Genomic DNA, 18,915 nt, shown 5'->3' with positions numbered 1-18,915 from the left:
ATTTTATAAAACAAAGAAAAAAGGTTGAGACGACACATATTCTTTCTTAATTTTCTTTAAAAAAATAAAAAATTGAAACACGCACATATTATATTTATATATATATATATATATATATTGAGACACATAACATAAGTATCAATAAGAGAGACTGGAACCTAATAAGAGTATAGACCATCCAACAAGAGTAGCTGTGCGCGGAAAGTGGAACCCTCAAAAATATTTGAAAATTTGTTATAATTATACAATCGCAGCAATAAAATATTTAATTTTTCATCTATACCCATTTCGAAGGACGAAAAAAAAAGAAGAAAGCATAAATGCCCACTGGCACGGAGAGAGAGAGAGAGAGAAAGAGAGAGACAACAGAGCTTTCTTGTGTAACATTGCCATCTCAGACGAACTACCTCGAAATTTGACTCTCTCTCTCTCTCTCTCTCTCTCTCTCTCATTGCAAATGAAATACATTCGGAGCAACAGTCTAAAGCGGCTCTTCTCGCTAAAACGACGCAGTTTCGAAGAGGACGAACAAGCGGAAGAGATTAAGGAAGCGAGCTTGGACATATCAGAGCCTTTCCAGAGGCCAATGTGGAAGTGCTTTTCCTTCTCAGAAATCTCAGAAGCCACAAACGCCTTCGCTCCAGGTTTCAACTTCGCAGAAAAGAAAAAAAAAATCAAATATTGTTTTATTTATTTATTTATTTTGAGTTTTTTTTCCCCAGAGAATATGGTTGGAAAAGGAGGGTTCGCTGAGGTGTACAGAGGAACTCTGAGAAACGGCGACGAAATCGCCGTTAAGAGGCTGACGAAGAGAGGCTCAGAGGAGAGGAAAGAGAAGGATTTCTTGACGGAGATCGGAACGATCGGCCACGTCAGACACCCCAACGTTTTGCCTCTCCTCGGCTGTTGCATCGACGACGGTCTTCACTTGATTTTCCGTTTGTCTTCCACAGGCTCTGTGGCTTCTCTTCTTCACGGTAATTGTGGAAGAAAGAAAAAAAAGCAGTGATGATCAGAGTGGACAAAAATGGAATATTGTTTGAATTTGCGTTGTTTGTGAAATTGAAGGTGAGAAAATGAGGGCAATGGACTGGAAAACTCGGTACAAGATCGTGGTTGGGACAGCGAAAGGGCTTAATTACTTGCACAAGGGATGTCAGAGAAGGATTATCCACAGAGACATTAAATCCTCCAACATTCTTCTCACTTCTGATTTTGAGCCTCTGGTAATATTAATATTTTAATAATAATAAACTTGTTCATTTCATTTTTAATATATTTATTTATTTATTTGCAGATATCTGATTTTGGACTGGCGAAATGGCTTCCTTCTCAATGGACTCATCACTCTATCGCTCCAATTGAAGGAACATTTGGGTACATATTTACTAACTGAAAAATCAAAACTATATATTATATATGAAATGTTTTTTTTAATTATTATTATTAATGATGTGAATAAATATGCAGGCATTTAGCTCCTGAGTACTATATGCATGGGATTGTGGATGAGAAAACAGATGTGTTTGCATTTGGAGTGTTTGTTTTGGAAGTCATTTCTGGAAGAAAGCCAGTTTATGGGTCTCATCAGAGCTTGCACACCTGGGTAATTTTAAAATTGTCCCTTTTTTTAATTAATTAATTAAATAGACTATATATAGTCTAATTTACTTAAGATATATTTTACGTGTTCAGCTGGACTTTTTTCCTTGGTCACGGTGATACATGCTAAAAAGCAAAAAGATTTTGTAGCATGTGCAATTTGATAGTTTTTTAATATAATTGTAACAAAGGATTAGATATTAATATGACAAAAAAACAATAATGAACAGGCTAAACCAATATTAAAAAGAGGAGAGATTGAAAAACTCATTGATCCAAAGCTTGGAGGGTCCTACGATGTAACGCAGCTGAAAAGACTTGCTTTCGCTTCTTCTCTTTGCATTAGAGCTGCCTCAAAATCGAGACCTACCATCACCAAGGTAATTTTATTTTGTGATTATTATTTATTTATTTCTATTGATTAATTTCATTTCATGATGTGTATTGTGTACCGCATCATGCTCAAATAATTATTTTTATGATTATCGCTTTTTATTTGGGTAGGAACAATTAGGAACACTTGCTAGCTAGCTAGTAGGAACACTATAATCCAATAGTTTAAAATTAGATTGACAAATAATTTAATTTAATTGATATAACGTTTGATTCTCAGTCTCTTTCTATCTTGGGTTACCGACAAATAGTTTTGGCAATTTGGCATTAATATATTTTAGTTGAAAAATGGGATGAAATAATCATGTAGATTGGAGTACGTAATTTCAAAAAACAATTAGCTCCATTAGGATATTGACATGATATAATTATTATTTGTTTATTCATATATTTGCTTTTGTTTTAGTCTAGCACGCGATCCTTTTCTTGGCATTTAGGTCAAAACAACATGAAGAAGAATATTCATAACTTTGAAGATGAACTATTTCCTCATGCAATATAATTAGCTATTTGTACGTCACATACTAATTAACCATTTCGTTGACTTAACCGGATTTTTACGCTTCTTATTTTTCCCCTTAGTTTTATCTGATTAATAATTGTAGCTGAGCTGTTTTTTGTTTTTAATTAGCATCTCAGTTACAGCCTAATCACAGTGGAAATGTAAATTTGGTGCTCGGTTTACACCGTGTAGAATATAAGAGTATTTCAAAATTTCACGTAATTTCTAGTCCAAAAATATATATATTACCCCACCTAACTCAACTTTTTTTTTAATAAATAAATTACCTAACCCCAACAGTTATGTGTAAATTATTAAGCATGTACAAATAATGTGGTTCGGAAGGTTAAAAATGATTGTTAGTCACAAGCAACGATTGTGAAAAGTGGGTCCTTTTTTATTGACCCTTAATAATTGTCATGGAGCTTTTTCATGAGCATAAATGCCTTTTTCTTCCTTCTTTACACTTCTAATGTGTGAATATATTTCATGACACGAGAGCCTACCATATATATATACACACATATAAATATATATACATAGTGATAAATATGTTGAACTGACATATAACTTTCACCCAATTATGTCACAAAAAAAATAAAAATTAGAAAATTGTTTGTCAAAACTCAAAATTAGGCAGCTCTTTTCTTAATTGTAAATAATAGTGATTGCTCTTTGATTTAAAAGAAACCATAATTTTGTAAGTTTGCTAATTATATGCAGATACTCGAAGTGATGGAAGGACACGTGGAAAAATGGGAAATTCCAGAAGAGGAAGAGGAAGATGAGTTCTGGGGTTTCGAGGATCTAGAGAGCGAATCTGACACGTCATCATTCTCAATATCACCACAGGATTCAATTTCAACGAGTTCTTAGATAGATACTTTCTAGTTTCTACGTATTACTCTTGTATACATGTAAATATGCATGGATATATATATGCTTCACATATTAGTCATTAATTATTGAGGAGATAGGCACAGCTAGGCTATATCTTTTTTAGCCCTGTTTTTGTAGAAAAATAAAAATAAAACCCCACCAAAACAACTCCTCTCTCCTATTGGCTATCAGTCTTTATTAATAGAAAATTAATTTGTTTGTGATATGTGTCATCGTGATTAGACTCTCTATTGGGACATTGTATATGTCCACCTCAGCAAATAATGCCACTTTTAATTCATGATTTTTAGGAAAATCCATGGTGGAAGTATGGAAACAAGGATGTGATATGCGGGGAAACAAATGCCAAGTAATTATTAACATGGGAAAATTGTTAGTTTCATGCATATATATATATATATATATATATATATATATATATATTGCAAAGAACACATATATGTGGTAGATATTAGGACTAATAAAGTTTATATATAGTGAGTGGAATTATAATTGATGGTTTTATTAATTTCAAAAAGGGTGTTGAGCCTTGATTCTTCTATCAACTTCTCAAACACGATCAGCTTTTAAGCGCAAGAAAAGTCCACCAAATTTTGTGAAGTTTTGAAACGGCCAAAAATTAACATGATAAATAATCTACAAAATAACTGGATAAACATAGTTTCAAATGTTTAATATACATTTAGTATTATTAATAATATATGTTCTATAATTATATAGTCATAACTCATATAAAAATTTATGTTTGCATAATAGTTAATGTTTTGTTTATTATAATTAATTAGTCACATTCTATTAATAATAATTAATTGAAAATTTTACCTATTGACAACTAATGGATGAGAATTATTTGGGAAAAGTTGTCGATTAATTTTTTTTTTAATAAAATCAGTGACTAATTAATTATAATTAACTAAATGTTGACTATTTAACGAAACAACAAGTTTGATGTGGCTTAGTTGTTTATAAATTTACGTGATTAAATCTTTGATTTATCTGTAATTCCACAAATGCAGTTATACGGCTTTGAAATATGAGAAATAATAGAGTTACATATGAGTAGGACTTAGGAAATTCATACTTACATGTACCACCTTATAATTTATGATATCTCATATCAGTCTTCATCATTGCGACTGTGAGTTAGGTCTAATATTTTTAGTTTAAAAATGTAATTTCCGGTTATTTATTATGTAGCAAGCAATCAAATTAGGTTAGTGAACAATTTAGATGATATCTCAACCATTCTTAATAATATGATTTTTTTTTCTTCACAATAATATTTCATGTTTTATATTTTCATTACGCTTGTTTGATGGAAAATCCTGATTTTTTTTCAAAATAAATGATAATCAGGCCCGGCTTGACCTCTAACGAGTTCAAGCAATTGTTTTAGGCCCTCAATAAATAAAAGCCTAAATCATGTTAAAAAAATGTCTAAATTTAAAATATTTTAGCCTTAATATATATATTTAAGCTCAAATATTTTACATAATATAAATAAATGTTAAAAAAATGCCTATAAAAACAAATTTGCTTTAGGCTTTAAAAATCTTAAGAATGACAATTAAAAAAAAATTATATTGGTTTATAGATACCTAGGAAATTATATTCTTGGAGACCCTCAAAGCTAAACATCTTTTTTTTTTCTTTTTTTTTTTTTTGAGAAACAAAGCTAAACATCTTTCCTAATTGGGTTTTGGAACTATTAGGTAATTGATGGGAATGGCTCGATATAACAAAAAATAAATATATAAATAAAAAATCAATGTATGGAATCGTCACGCTGTCATGCCAGTTAGGCAGTTCACTATAGTGTGATTGACCATACTACAATTAAGGTCCACTAGAGCTGTCTCTGTTCATCCCAATCATATATTTACTTCTAAGTATGTACCCAAATTGGTTGTGTACGTGAATATTTGTCCCTCTTATAAGTTATGTGTATATATATATACATAACTTACATTAAACGCTTCTCTTACAAAATCTTCAATTCCTCGTCTAATTTGTAGTGTATAACAGTGATCACTATTCACTAAGCAGCCCAACAACATGAAACACTTCCTAATACGTAAACAGACAATTTTTTGTTTTGTTTTTTGGTTATCCATATATATACGCACTTCATTAATTAATATACTACTATAAGATCATTAAATAATAAAAATAATCCGGTCGAGAAAACTGCCGAATTTTGTATATGAAAAACTAGTATTAAATTGACTTCTCATATCGTATGGTCACTGTTTTCTAGGCGTGCTAAACCCGTAAGATTTATATGTATTTACAAAGATGGATATGTACATGTATACAACTAAAATACATAAAATTTTTTTTTTTTTTTTGCTATGTCTATGTCTATATATGTGTGTATTTTGGGATTATTGCATGTGGCAGAAACCACAGCTGTCACTCCATATACCAACGGAGTCTCGAGCTAATCTAAATTAGTAAATAATATTATTATTATTATTACGAAGTCGGTATATAAAAGTGGCTCACCTAGAGCTAGATGGATAATGCTTTTTGGACATGCATTTACTAGGGCAAATTATTAATGAAGAAAGCACTATAGAGTATAGACAGAGATCCTCTCCACTAGACGTACATGACCCTATTATATACGTGTACATAGTATATATAATATATTACACCCTTAGCATTTATTTCCTATATTTTGGTAGAGAAAAATGATTTTTTTTTCCTATTATTAATATAACTAGAAAAATGAGTTCAAGTGGCAGTTAATTAAGCTGGTATTCTTTTTTGGACGGTATGCATATATACTCATCCATGCCACTCTTCTTACGCCACACATAATGTGTTTGTTGAACAATTCCAAATTGTATTTTTGCAAATATATAATTGAGAAGAATCTTTAAAGTACCCCATTAGTAGGTTTGAATGTTATAATAGCTTAGAGATGAGGAAATTATTGGAGTTCAAAGTTGCTCAACTTTAAAAGACTTCATATACCTTTGATGGTGTAACGACAATACCGATAATGCCTTGATTAGCTTCTTTTTATATATACTTATAAAATTTGTTGTTAATTGGTTCATTGTGTCAATTAATCTACTAAATGCATAATTATGGCAGACGGAGGTTGGTGGCGTTGACAAAACCATCTTTTATTCTTTAGCTTAATTTAATTAAAAGAAGAAAGGAAAAAAAAAATGTGTTTTTAGAAGTACAAAGATGGAATGTGGGTAATAATTATAGTTTAAGAGGATACGAATAAATAATGCTAGAATTCATAAACACACTTATTATTTAGAAGTGGGAAGCTCCCGATCAATGCTTTTAAAATTTACTACCTCATTCAACCTAAATAATAAAACCCTACTATAAACTTCTTAGAAATATAACATAAACATTCAAGAACTTGTTTGTTATTGAAATTGTGTATCTATTGTTTCGTTATGTCACTTATAATGTTAATGACTATATGTGGCAATATAAATTATATTGATTAGATGCACAATGGTAAATATAGGAAAGTAAATAATACATTAAGATTGGTAAATGATAATTTCACAAATGATGACTACATGTCTGGAGGAATAGTTATCCTGGTGGAAAGAAAATTCCCTCGACGATTATATAAATAGTAGACAACAGTCGTAGCTTAGTGTATAACCCTTCGGTGCTAGTTTCCTAAATCTATTCGTGAATTTCAGCAAAGACTCCCTATGAATTTGAGAGTCTATCTCTTCCACTCAAATCACTCATCAAGTGTTTAAATAATATCTATAACATTGTGTGATTTTTACAATATCCTTAAAGCTACTCTTTCCTCTACCGGCCTTCGGAGAAGATTTTAAGGTGGTCGTTTTCAATAAATAGTTTTTTTATTTTTCATTTTTACATTTTAGTCTGGATTTAAAACAATATTACATTTTAATCCTATGAAAAAGTGTCTATTTTAATAATAATAATAAAATTAATGTATGGAAGTGGAAATTTCCATCAATGGAATGGAAAGTTCTCTTCCATGAATTGTGGAATTCCGGTCAATACTGATCAAACACAGAATTCCGTGACCAATGAAAGAGGATTTCCACTTCTTTCCACAAGGCCAGGTTTAGTTTAATTTCTTGTATTTGATACGGCCCAATTAGAAAATACTTCAAATTTTGTGTCATAACTCTAATTAAATTCTTTTCTTGTATTCTCTTGTGAGGTTGGGGAGAATGTGTGAGCATAAAATTTTGACATAGTGCTTTTGCAACTGGGGTTGAAGAGTGAAAACTTAAGTGATTTTAACAATTTTGACATCTTTGAGTTTTCTTTATGGTGGTTGCGGCTATACTTGGTTCTAAGGCATCTATGAGCCTAAACTAAGGATCGACATCATTGTGAATATTATCATCGTTGTAGTCATCGGTCCCGAGTCTGTCGACTGTTGTTGATGTCGACGTTTCATGCCATCAATGTCTTAGGATGGCACTCTCAAAAACGATATCGCTATCGATGAAATGTGGCTCCATCACGATACCCCAAGACACACACACACACACACACACACATACACACACACACACACACACACACACACAATATCCTCGTGTTATGATTGAAGAGCATGTGTCGAAATTGAAGTCCTATGAAAAGTAAGTGCGTGATTGAGAAAACGAAAAATCCTCTTGACAAAATAGGTATTTATAGTGTTGATCCTAGAAAATTGATCAACAACCAAATGCATTACCGTTTATGGAACTTATGTTACTAGAAAAGTGCATAAACCCCAGACAATCAAAGAGTCTTGATCTAGTCAACACTTCATGTTATAAAATGAATTTACGACACATAAAAAAATGCCATAGATCAGTACCAAGAAAAGTCATCAATTAGCGTAGTGGATACTAAACTTTCATCTAGTAGACGGGAGGTCTATTCGAGGGTCGAGACAAGGATTTTCACTCAAAGCTTGAATGTGGTAGGTCCATCGTGCCCATGAGAGACCTGCAAAGAAATAGAAGCGTTGGAGATGAAAATAGTTGTTGCGGGTGGACATGAGGCTGATACGGTTTGATGCAAATCGTGAGTCGATAGCGTGCTTGAGCTCGCAGTTTTTCCAAAGGAAATTTGCATTAGGGCATGGATGATCGTCTCAGGGCTGATATATAAAAAGAACACGTGGGGTTAGAGATAATTTTTATGTCTTGCGTGGATGTCCTCTCTATTTCCGACACGCCACCATCAAGCACGGGAGAGGATGAGGTTGCGTCCCCACAACATGCTTCTCCGAAGGAATAAACTTTTGTGATGAGTTTTTGGCTTTGAGTAGGGTAGTTTTGGAGGATTAGTAGACTTTGGAGATTTTGACTGCGAGGGAATCGGGGTGGCAAATAAGTCTACGCTTGTCCAACGAATTTGGACAGGATTCGTTATTTGTCTTTGCGTTGCGTTTTTCAATATTAAATAGACTTTTAATGTGTTACACTGATAAAGATATATCTGATAAATCAACTTTCTAATGATAGAAGCACTGAAAATCATAGCTTAACCACAATTGTTTGTGAGAAGATAGTGTTGTGGTTCGCTATTCAGTGTTAAAGCTTAAAAATATTGGGGATTATGAACTACATTTGTCTTTATTTGATCAATATACACTACTACAAATGTTAGATTCCACAACGGATATTCCACAACAGAACGTTGTCCCGTTGTGGAATCATGATGTTTCCACAACGAGATAATAATCCCGTTGTGGAATCTTGATGATTCCACAACGGGACTATTGACAACGGGACTTATTCCCTCGCAGTCAAAATCGGGGTGGCGAATAAGTCTCCAAACTTGTTGGGTGGGGCGGGCTTGGTGGATTCAAGGTTCCGAAAGTCGAGATCTCCATCGGATTTATTCTTATAAAGGTCTTATCAAGTGCATCAAAAAAGCGAGTTAGGAGGCGGTGAATTTCTTATATAAGGTGGTTTGGGAGAAGGAAACATGACATAACTTGAGATTGCTTGGACAATGGATTTGATGAGAATTTATATACCGGTATTGGAGAAGAAAAAAGATTTACCGCTTTTAACTTATTATGAACGCGGTCTTTTTATGTGAAAAAAAAACAAAAAAAAAGTTTTTTTAGTGCAGTCGAGAGGACGAGATATTTCTTAGACGATATAGACATTTAGGGTAGTTGCTATGAAGTTTTGGCAGTAGGGTACGAGACATTCTTATATATTGATCAAATAAAGACAAATGTAGTTCATAATCCCCAATATTTTAAGCTTTAACACTAAATAGTGAACCACAACACTATCTTCTCACAAACGATTGTGGTTAAGCTATGATTTTCAGTGCTTCTATCATTAGAAAATTGATTTATCAGATATATCTTTATCAGTGTAACACATTAAAAGTCTATTTAATATTGAAAAACGCAACGCAAAGACAAATAACGAATCATGTCCAAATTCGTTGGACAAGCGTAGGAGTTACCTTATCAAAACCTTTCCATTATTTATTTAATACCATGCATTTATGTGGTTAAACATGACCTCTAATATTATTGTATCATGTGTATTAACTACATTTCAGTGTCAAAATTAATACTTATAACATAATTATAATTGAATTGATCAATTCAAATTGGTTGTGTTGCTATCATTTTCATTTTATTAGAAAACCTAAGGACGTAGACTGAAAGTAGTTTCCCAATTTAAATAATTAAAGACACAAATAAGCGACAGCCTTGTAAATGGTTAGAAAACAAAAACGTAGAAAAAAAAACTAAAATAAAATCCATTAAGCATATGAACTAAGAAGTAATGTTCACACTTTGAGCAAATAAAAAAACAAAAGTAATTTTCACACGCCCTCTTTTTTTGTCAGAAGTAATCAATCGTGCGAATTTGACAATACCATTCTCAGTATAAAGCCAAAAAAAAGTCCTACAAAAGATTTCTCTTCTCTAGAGCTACAATCTTCTCATTATCTTGCAATACAACTGAATTAGTGACCAAAATTTTGCATTTCACAGTATTTCATTAATGGGAAATTAGATGCAAAAGTTACAAAAAAAAAAAAAAAAAAAAAAAAAAAAAAAAAAAAACACTATTAAAGAAACTCTTCTCCTTTTAGATTCTCAATTCAGCTCCAGCGAATCGCAACTTCAAATTCCCGGCAGACGGATTTCCAATAATTTAACTGACCTCACGTTCCACGGATCTGCTATAGATAGCTTTTTTGTATTAAATGATTTTTTTTCCGGAAGCATCTCTCTCTAATCTTTCGCATATTCTTTTCTCACTTAATAACCGAAGAAGATTATGCAAAAGCAAGAGTCTTTTATGAAAGTCACTCGAGAACGACGCTTCTCTTCTCCAGCAACGATTCCAAAAACGCCGAGCATAATCTGTTGAGTGGTGGAATATTATTGGATGAGCCACTAAATATCGTCTCCCACGGCCTCTCTGATGGTACCGATGGCGTTACCGAATTCTCGATTGTCTTCAGTTCAAATGGTGGCAACTCTCCGTAAATAGATGCGTAACCGGATTGCCCTACAACGCAACGATTACCAGTCATGTCCACACAAAGATGAAGAAAAAACAAAACGGAAAAATGGGAGTAATAACCATAATATTGTAGAAGAAAATCATGTACATTAACATATAAAGTGAACTGTTAGAAGTTATATCATAATATTTATTCATTAATCTGAAAGCAATTAGAGACGTTTCATCAAATGAGTAAACTGGGTTCATAAACTCTGTTGTCCCTTTTACTTTCTATTGAAATAAAAGTCAGACTTTTGATCAAACTATGAAAAAATTACTAATGAGTTATGTGTAATGACACACTAGTTTATCTCGAAAGTGTACACAAATTTAAAAAACTAAATGACTCATTGGACAAGAATATCCTTGAAGGCAAAAAATTATAATAGGTAAAAAAAATAAAAAATTTACATCCCGTTGCAGCAGCGGACCAGAGAATCATAGTTTTCTCAATCAGTCTGGCCTTCAAGGGTATTTTGGTCCAACACGTTACGTTTTTAAAAATTGACACTTTCAAGATAGAAATCGTATTGAGTGTGTTTATTGATCATAATTTCTAAAATTTCTCAAAGAAAATTGAGCAAATTAGCACAGAATTAAAGCATAAAGGTGAAAGTTATGTTTACTTGTTTCTTCAATCGGAATGGCTTCTCTTCTGGCCAAGATACTTTCGGGTGCTTTGTTCCCATACGAGTCAAAGACAACATATTCATGATCACCGTCTATATAGACTAGCAATGATTTAGATGGATCCGAATCTGAAACACTTTGTTGAACTGAGGGCTGATTTCCTTGAATAAAGGAAAGCGCTCCACCCTTGGCCTGAAACATCAGAGCTCGTTATTTGATTCTTCTCTAAGACTGATGTAAATTACAGAAACTAACAGATCCACGAGGAAATAGCATAGAATACACCAATGAGGGTCATGTTGAGATTGATAATAAAAAATATCATGCGCTGAATTTGTATAAATTAAGAAAATACTTTGCACAGAAAAGAAAGTAATCTGACTCCAGTTTAACAATTCTTTTCTTATTTTATTATTTCGAGTTTTGCAGCACGTCCTGGAGTTTACTTCTGGTTCTAGTAATTTCAACCCGAATCATGGAATCTATAAACAGGCATACGAAGCTTTTAATTATTCAAACTTCATAAATCCTATTGAAAAATAGACAAAGATTTCTGCTGGTCCCTTTTGTCTCAAATCCGTCCCAGGTTCTCTTCTATTTGGTATATATGTCGATGTATTTAATTTAACTATTTGTTTTATTTAATTTAACCATTAATACTATGCATTAGATTAAATTAGATAATTGTATCCTGTTTAAAGTCAAGTTGAACTCAGGTTATTGGATTATATTTATAATTATATATACTGCCCAACCGCAGATAAAACTAATTTGGCATGAAAAGGAACCAGTTCGAAAGAGACTCCCACAACTGTAATTCTAAATTAGGGGAGATTCCACAAACTCAGTTGAAGATGGAAATTCCTAGAATACCTCACATTTTCAAACCTTCCTTAAGGATCTCATTTGTTTTACACTTTTTCCCTTATTTCTAAATGAAATTGCTAACAGGGGAAAAATCTAAATAAAACAGTAAACAATAAAAAGAATATGTAAAAAACAAAATGGGATACTTGAGGGATTCAGTTTGAGAAAAGGAAACTGAAGGTATTTTCCACTTACAAATACGTATTAGCAATATAGTGCATCAGTCCAATAATCAACAGGCTATTTGATAAATTAAGATGGCTTCAAATGACAACGCGGCCAAACACTATGGAACTGAAGTTATATATTATATGATGGTATGTATTTAGGAGAAGATAAACATACCTTCCGTACTGACCATGTAGCCGTGGGAACAGGATCATTGACATTAAATAGCAGGATTACCCCGTCTCTTTCTACCATTGTCGGCGCATTAACTATCGATGATTTAGGTACAAGGACAAGAACTGCGAACATCGATGAATCAAGGGCACAGGCTATATCTGACATCAAGATAGCATTGGCATTTGGGTACAACTGGATTAGTAATTTTTCCAACTTTTGTGCGGATGAATGGATACAAAAAATAATAATAATAATAATAATGAGATAAAATCAAACCTTCTACTTGAAGCTTGTACGACCAAGATACATAGAGTTTAGACATGCTCCAAACTGAAAGCTGCGGTCTTGAACCCCGTGACACAGAAACAAGACAATCGGATTTTCCGGCAAATGACAGAGATGTGATTAACTGCGAATGATGATGATCGACAAAACCCATTAATAAGAGACACTTGCGTGGATGTTTATAAACATTTTATTTTAATTCTACGCGGCCAGTGTCTATTGTCTTACTGCGCCCAAAAAAAAAAAAAAAAAAAAAACTATAAAGCATATATACATGTAAGAACATGTATTACTCAGAGGCATCAAGTAGGTATGAAGTTCTTAATTAAAAACAAATGAAGAAGTCAAAGTAGAGAGAGAATTATATTTTACCCAGTTATAACCACAAAAATCTCAAATTGATCAAACAAAGTATTGCATGCATTCTACAATATAATCAATCAGAGTATTCACCGTTTGTGTCTCTCCGAGGACGGCCACTAGAATGTTATTTTCAGGGTCCCACAGTGTTATAACAGTTTCTGCTGCCACAGCCAAAACAGAGCCGTCAGCCGAAAATGCAGCGGCTGTCATTGGTTTGTTTCTGCAAACGATCAACCGTTACATAAACCAATAACCAAACTAATTTATGGTTTGTTATAAAAACAAGAAATAAATTAATAAAAAAAGCAGGACGTACTTGTAGGAACCCACGGAATGGCACATCCAACCTGAATTTTTTACATCATCCCGGTTCAGCTCATCGTTTGAAACCCACAACTGAAAGCTCGTGAATATATCATGTGACTTGTTAAAAAACTGAGCTTGAGATAGGTTTATTTCCATATAAATATAATACCCACCTTGAAGTCCCCGCCATAGGATGAGCTAACAGCCATTTGACGGCTCGGATGGAAAGCAACAGCAGAAACTAGAGCATCCCTACAAAATCACTACGTGTTACATTTTCTATATAAAACTCTCAACGATAAATATACGTTATTCCTTAATTCACGAAATATATATACATACATATATATATATATATATATATATATATATCATAATAAATGTATAATTGAGAAAAGAGAATATATTTTTATCAACTTTCACATCCAACAAAATATCAAGGGCTGTACCAACAAACCTGTGAGGTTCGTAAATAATGGTGGACAGGCTAAATCTTTTGTTCAATAAATCAGACGTCCAAAATTTAAGACAAATAAGAGCCCCAATTCCTTCTTCAGGAAGTTTCACTTCAGTAGTACACATTGTAGAGCCATCTAGCGACAGAGCTATTGAAGTCACCACCACCTAAAACCAAGAGGTTTACATACCCAATAATACATGTTGATGAATGCTATATAGCTATGTATGGAAGTATATAAAAATAAAAATTGAAACATACCGTAACCTCATCTCCAGGGTGATGACTTCTCTCACAGACTTGGAGCTGAAAAAATAATAATTTTCAGAAAGGTCAAAAAACGATTCAGCTAGCTTTTGACTTAAGCTACCCTTTTTTATCAGGTCAAACAGAAAACACAAAATCAGGCAATCAAATCAACTATTACATTTCTAATACGCTGTACGGAAGAGATAATATTGCTATAGTTTACCGGTAATTCATATTTCTAGGCAAATACAGATATTTGTTCCATGGGAAGAAAATCTTTGCATCATATAAATTTACTTGGTTATTACTTTCAAAATAAAAAGGTGCTTGACACGCAAAGTCATTGAAAGCATTTGATTCAAACTGGTGAGACTTCCATTGAGCAAAATAAGAAATCAAAAGGCTGCAGCTTTTAACATGTTAGGATTTAAGATTTCAAACAATTTTGAAATATCGCAAGAACGAAAAAAATGCTTACCTCGGAAACTTCACGGTCATCAAACAAGCTGTAAAATTGAATGCAATAGTTCTCTGTACTCAACGCTACCAGCCCAGCAGATTGATCGAACGCAAACTTGCTGTGTATACCATCATTCTTTTTTGGATCAGAAAGAGGAAGCTGGACATGAAAAATAAAGAGATGTTGAAATTTGCTTAGAACTTGTAGAAATATGTTTGCAATAAATAATATGACTTAAGAGATAACAACGCAAGTCCTATAATAGGACCCGGGATATTAAGAACACTAATCGAATACATTAGTTCATAAAATCGGTTAATTATTCAAGAGGTGAACCAATCTCCTTGATTAAACTACACTAACACTAAGAAACTGAAATAATATAGTAGACAATTATTTAAACACTAACGACTCCCCCAAACGGGTAGTTATACTAAAATATATATAGATAAAATAAAAACATAATTAATTAGATAAAACTACTAACCCTCATGATATTATTAAGAGTGTAACATACTATTTTTATTATTTTAGGATGAAGATTCAAACCACCACCCTCAACTGAGATTACCAGAATCAATCAGAGCAACTAATAAGCATATGTATCCAAAGATCATCAGCAAACAAGCAAATTTGTATATGTGCAATAAACATTCAACTGAAATATTTTAGTTCCACAAATTTCTTCATACTTAGAAAAGTCACGTCAACATCTCAAGCGAAGATATTAAACAAAACACAGTACGCTTTCAGCCTCGGCATAAGAATAAATCCCATCATTTACAATGCAAGTTGTATCCTTGTTTAAAAGCGGATCTAAACCAACCATTCATCTAAGAAAATTATGAAGTACTCTAAGAAGATTAAAGTCCAACCAATCATTACACATTTAGCAATTGACAATTTCATATATATTACTCTACAGCAACAAATGAGATCGCCATTAGTTATGCACAGGCTAACATTAGTTATTTACAATGCATCTAAATAACGAGAGCCTCTTTTGCAAGAAGGAACATAGAATTTAAATGGAGACAAACCTTGATCCCTGATATTGACTTCAAAATTTCCATTGACGGCATTTTCAGAATGTGAATTCGATTATCTGCACAAGATATCTAGAGACCCTACCTCAGTAAACCAATTAAACAGAATTAAAATTAAAATTTCAACGATGACATAAAAAAAATCTCACAGAAGAAAGTGTAGGATCCGAAGAATCATTAAAATGCAAAAGCGGAGATCCAATCCTTGGTAAGAATTTCTTATTTCCCGTGTCTATCTGCCAGACAACAAGAACACCTTCCCTACCACCTATAACCAGCAGAAGTGTATTAAAATCAACATATCGTACACAAAAAAACTACCTAAAAAGACAAATGAAATCAATTTATACGCAAAAAGCAAATTTTTTTTTTTTTACTTTGGCAACTCATCAATCACCACCAATCTGTGTTCTCTTACCAGAGTATAGATACGCTCCATCAGATGAGAACGAGAGGACTTTTACTTCACCAGAATGCCAATGCCATGTGGAGCAGGAATCAGCTTCATCGTCTCCTCTCACACCTGGTCTATCTTCTTCATTTTTAATCAATCTTCCCTTTTCAGAAGAATATGTGTTATTGCCGAACCCTCTCCAAATTAAAATTCTTCCGGTCTCATCTCCTGCGGCGACAAGTCTCTCGGTTGGATGAAAAGCAAAAGCCGTCAGCTTCTTTGTGTGATGCAAGTTGATCCTTTTACAAGCCGAGTGCTCGGAATCTAAAGCGGGGACTCTCCATATACGGAGCTTGCAAGAGTCTCGGATCCCGAAGAATTTTCCCGAAGGACTTAAGGTTATAAGTTCTGGTTGCTCACTCTGCCCATTTAAAACACCCCAATATCATGCATCTAAATTTTTGAATTGAAATAAATAAACATAAATGAACTAGCTTCAGTGAAAATCTCTTTTTAATCTACATTCATCTACTTCGCGCATGAAAAAGAATAACCGGTCATTTCTTAATCGAGCATATCAGGAAAGAATAATAGCGCCTTAAACTATGTTGATAAGGAACAATATCCACACTTTTCTAATATTATATAGTCTCTTCAGAAAAAATAACCAGTAAAAAAATTCAAATACTGCAAAATTATTTACTTTCTCAGCTATGCAGCAGAAGAACTAATTGCATAATCCCGAAATACCAAACTTCTTTAGCTAATTGCAAACAATATAATGTATAGAAACCTAAAGTAATGCACATATACACTTGAAATGTAATATAAAAATAAAAAATCCTTGCTACTTCGGTAATAATTACATAGCTTCTGATCTTTACACTTCTTTACTTCGGCAGATTCACTCTAATCATATCGATCAACACCAACAAGAAACCTAAATTATTTAAAAGGTTGAATACCTGCCCCAAAGTAAGCCCTCCAACCATACGGGATTCGGTCAAACTACACTTACGAATCTCCGCTTTCGAAATCTCCAACTTTTTCCCTTTGGATTTCGGATTCTCGGTAGCTTTTGGATTTTCGTTCTTAACAGATAGATAGGCAAAGACATGCTTTTTATTTTCATCATCGCCTCTTGCCTTTTGATCTAACATTGACGGAATAACCTGTACACAAAAATAAATAATAAAAAAAATTGCAAAAAACAAAACAAATTGACCATTAACATTCTTATAATCACAAAAACCTCATTTCCTAACACTTCGATCACAATCACCGAAATGGAGTGTATCGAGATTTGAAGAGAACAGTTAGTTACCATGGAGTGAATAGGCATTCGAACTTCAATGGTCTTCATCAGCTCCGGCAGCGAAAAGTCCCAGTACCGAATGGTTCCATCGAGCGAGGCGGTCCAGCAGAAGCAGAGCGACTTTCCGGCGGAGCTTGGCGCCGGGACGACAATCACGGACGTCACCGCCGCGGTGTGACCTTCGAGCGAGCATATCTGCGTCTCAAACACGGGGCTTTAGGGTTGCGAGAAGTAGGAGGGGCGAGAATGGAAATTTTCAGAGAGTTGGAGGGTAGAAGAGTAAATATAAGAACCTGGAGAGCGGTGGAGGCGCTGAAGACGGAGACGGTGGTTCCGGTGCAGACGAGGAGGCGCTTCGCGTCGTTGGAGAACGCCGGCGCCGCCGATACGTAGCTTTTGCCGCCTCTCATCATTCTGTGTGTGTGAGAGAGAGAGAGAGAGGGTTTAGCGTTGCTTCTTTTTTTTTTTTTTCCCTTCGCGCCTGGTTGAAGAAGCCCTAAAACCCTTCGGTAATACCTTTCTTTTTCTTTTCTTTTTTCTTTTCCTTTTTTTTTTTTTTTACTAATGAAAATTAAACAAAATTACTAAACTAATTGATTTGCAAAAATAACTAAAGTTTCAAATTTTCAGTAAAGCAGATAAAATTAAGCTGTAAGAAAATTTCATTTGACACTAAAATAAAAAAAATACGATTATTTATTACCTTAAAAAAATTAATCCTAAAGTCAAAATAAAAATAAGAAATCTGACTATTTCATTAATATTAGACAAATTTTAACTATATAAATTTATTATTTTAAATTGATTTGAATAACTCACCATTTTTCTTTACCTCCCTCGTCTTTTATTTTTGTGGAAGTTATCTCCACTATTATTTTTAACTTAATCCCTCATAAATATCTAATTTTGAATGTATATCCTCGTTGTTTACATTTTGCATTTCGGTTTTTATTCTCTATTTACAACTGCAATAATAAATAAACTGATATTTATAGATGGTTTAAAAAAAATATTTTAAAAATCATTATTTTCAAAGAAGCTATTTGTAAATTTTCTCCAATAATTTTGTACATTCATTAACTTAGTAAAACCTCTTAAAATTTAGGTGAGAGCAGATTACTCATTATTCATGTACTTTCTGTGCATAAAAATTCTAGCTTAATTATTTAATAATTAAGAAATAGTTCTAACTAAAACAAGACACATACATATATTATAATAGAACCTGTATTATGAAAGAAATAAGAATGAGTTGACGATAGTTTTAATGTTTGAATAATTTGATTA

At 33.1% G+C, this 18,915-nt stretch overlaps 2 protein-coding genes across 2 annotated transcripts; one reads left to right on the top strand and one right to left on the bottom strand.

Moving 5' to 3' along the window:
* Positions 1-262: 262 nt before the first annotated feature.
* Positions 263-3,600, top strand: LOC149394897 (Protein kinase superfamily protein). Its single transcript, XM_089616013.1, has 7 exons — positions 263-644; positions 723-977; positions 1,069-1,226; positions 1,298-1,377; positions 1,471-1,606; positions 1,833-1,982; positions 3,221-3,600. Exons 1-7 carry the CDS (start codon positions 458-460, stop codon positions 3,371-3,373), a joined length of 1,119 nt encoding a protein of 372 aa, XP_089472139.1. The 5' UTR covers positions 263-457; the 3' UTR covers positions 3,374-3,600.
* A 6,571-nt stretch (positions 3,601-10,171) lies between these two features.
* Positions 10,172-18,104, bottom strand: LOC149394896 (Transducin/WD40 repeat-like superfamily protein). The gene is made up of 16 exons (XM_089615438.1): positions 17,922-18,104; positions 17,638-17,823; positions 17,279-17,485; positions 16,338-16,734; positions 16,069-16,187; positions 15,914-15,991; positions 14,892-15,032; positions 14,426-14,470; positions 14,165-14,331; positions 13,881-13,959; positions 13,718-13,797; positions 13,492-13,621; positions 13,030-13,162; positions 12,754-12,911; positions 11,538-11,733; positions 10,172-10,914 (listed from the first exon to the last, which is right to left on the bottom strand). Exons 1-16 carry the CDS (start codon positions 18,039-18,041, stop codon positions 10,709-10,711), a joined length of 2,442 nt encoding a protein of 813 aa, XP_089471564.1. The 5' UTR covers positions 18,042-18,104; the 3' UTR covers positions 10,172-10,708.
* Positions 18,105-18,915: the final 811 nt, after the last annotated feature.

This window comes from Urtica dioica, chromosome 5 (genome assembly GCF_054948205.1).
Source record: "Urtica dioica subsp. dioica isolate 48M chromosome 5, U.dioica_male_clone48M_v1_H2, whole genome shotgun sequence".
In the NCBI taxonomy this organism is placed as follows: domain Eukaryota; kingdom Viridiplantae; phylum Streptophyta; class Magnoliopsida; order Rosales; family Urticaceae; genus Urtica; species Urtica dioica.
Note: the sequence above shows the minus strand (reverse complement) of the source record. Positions and strands in the feature narration are given on the sequence as shown.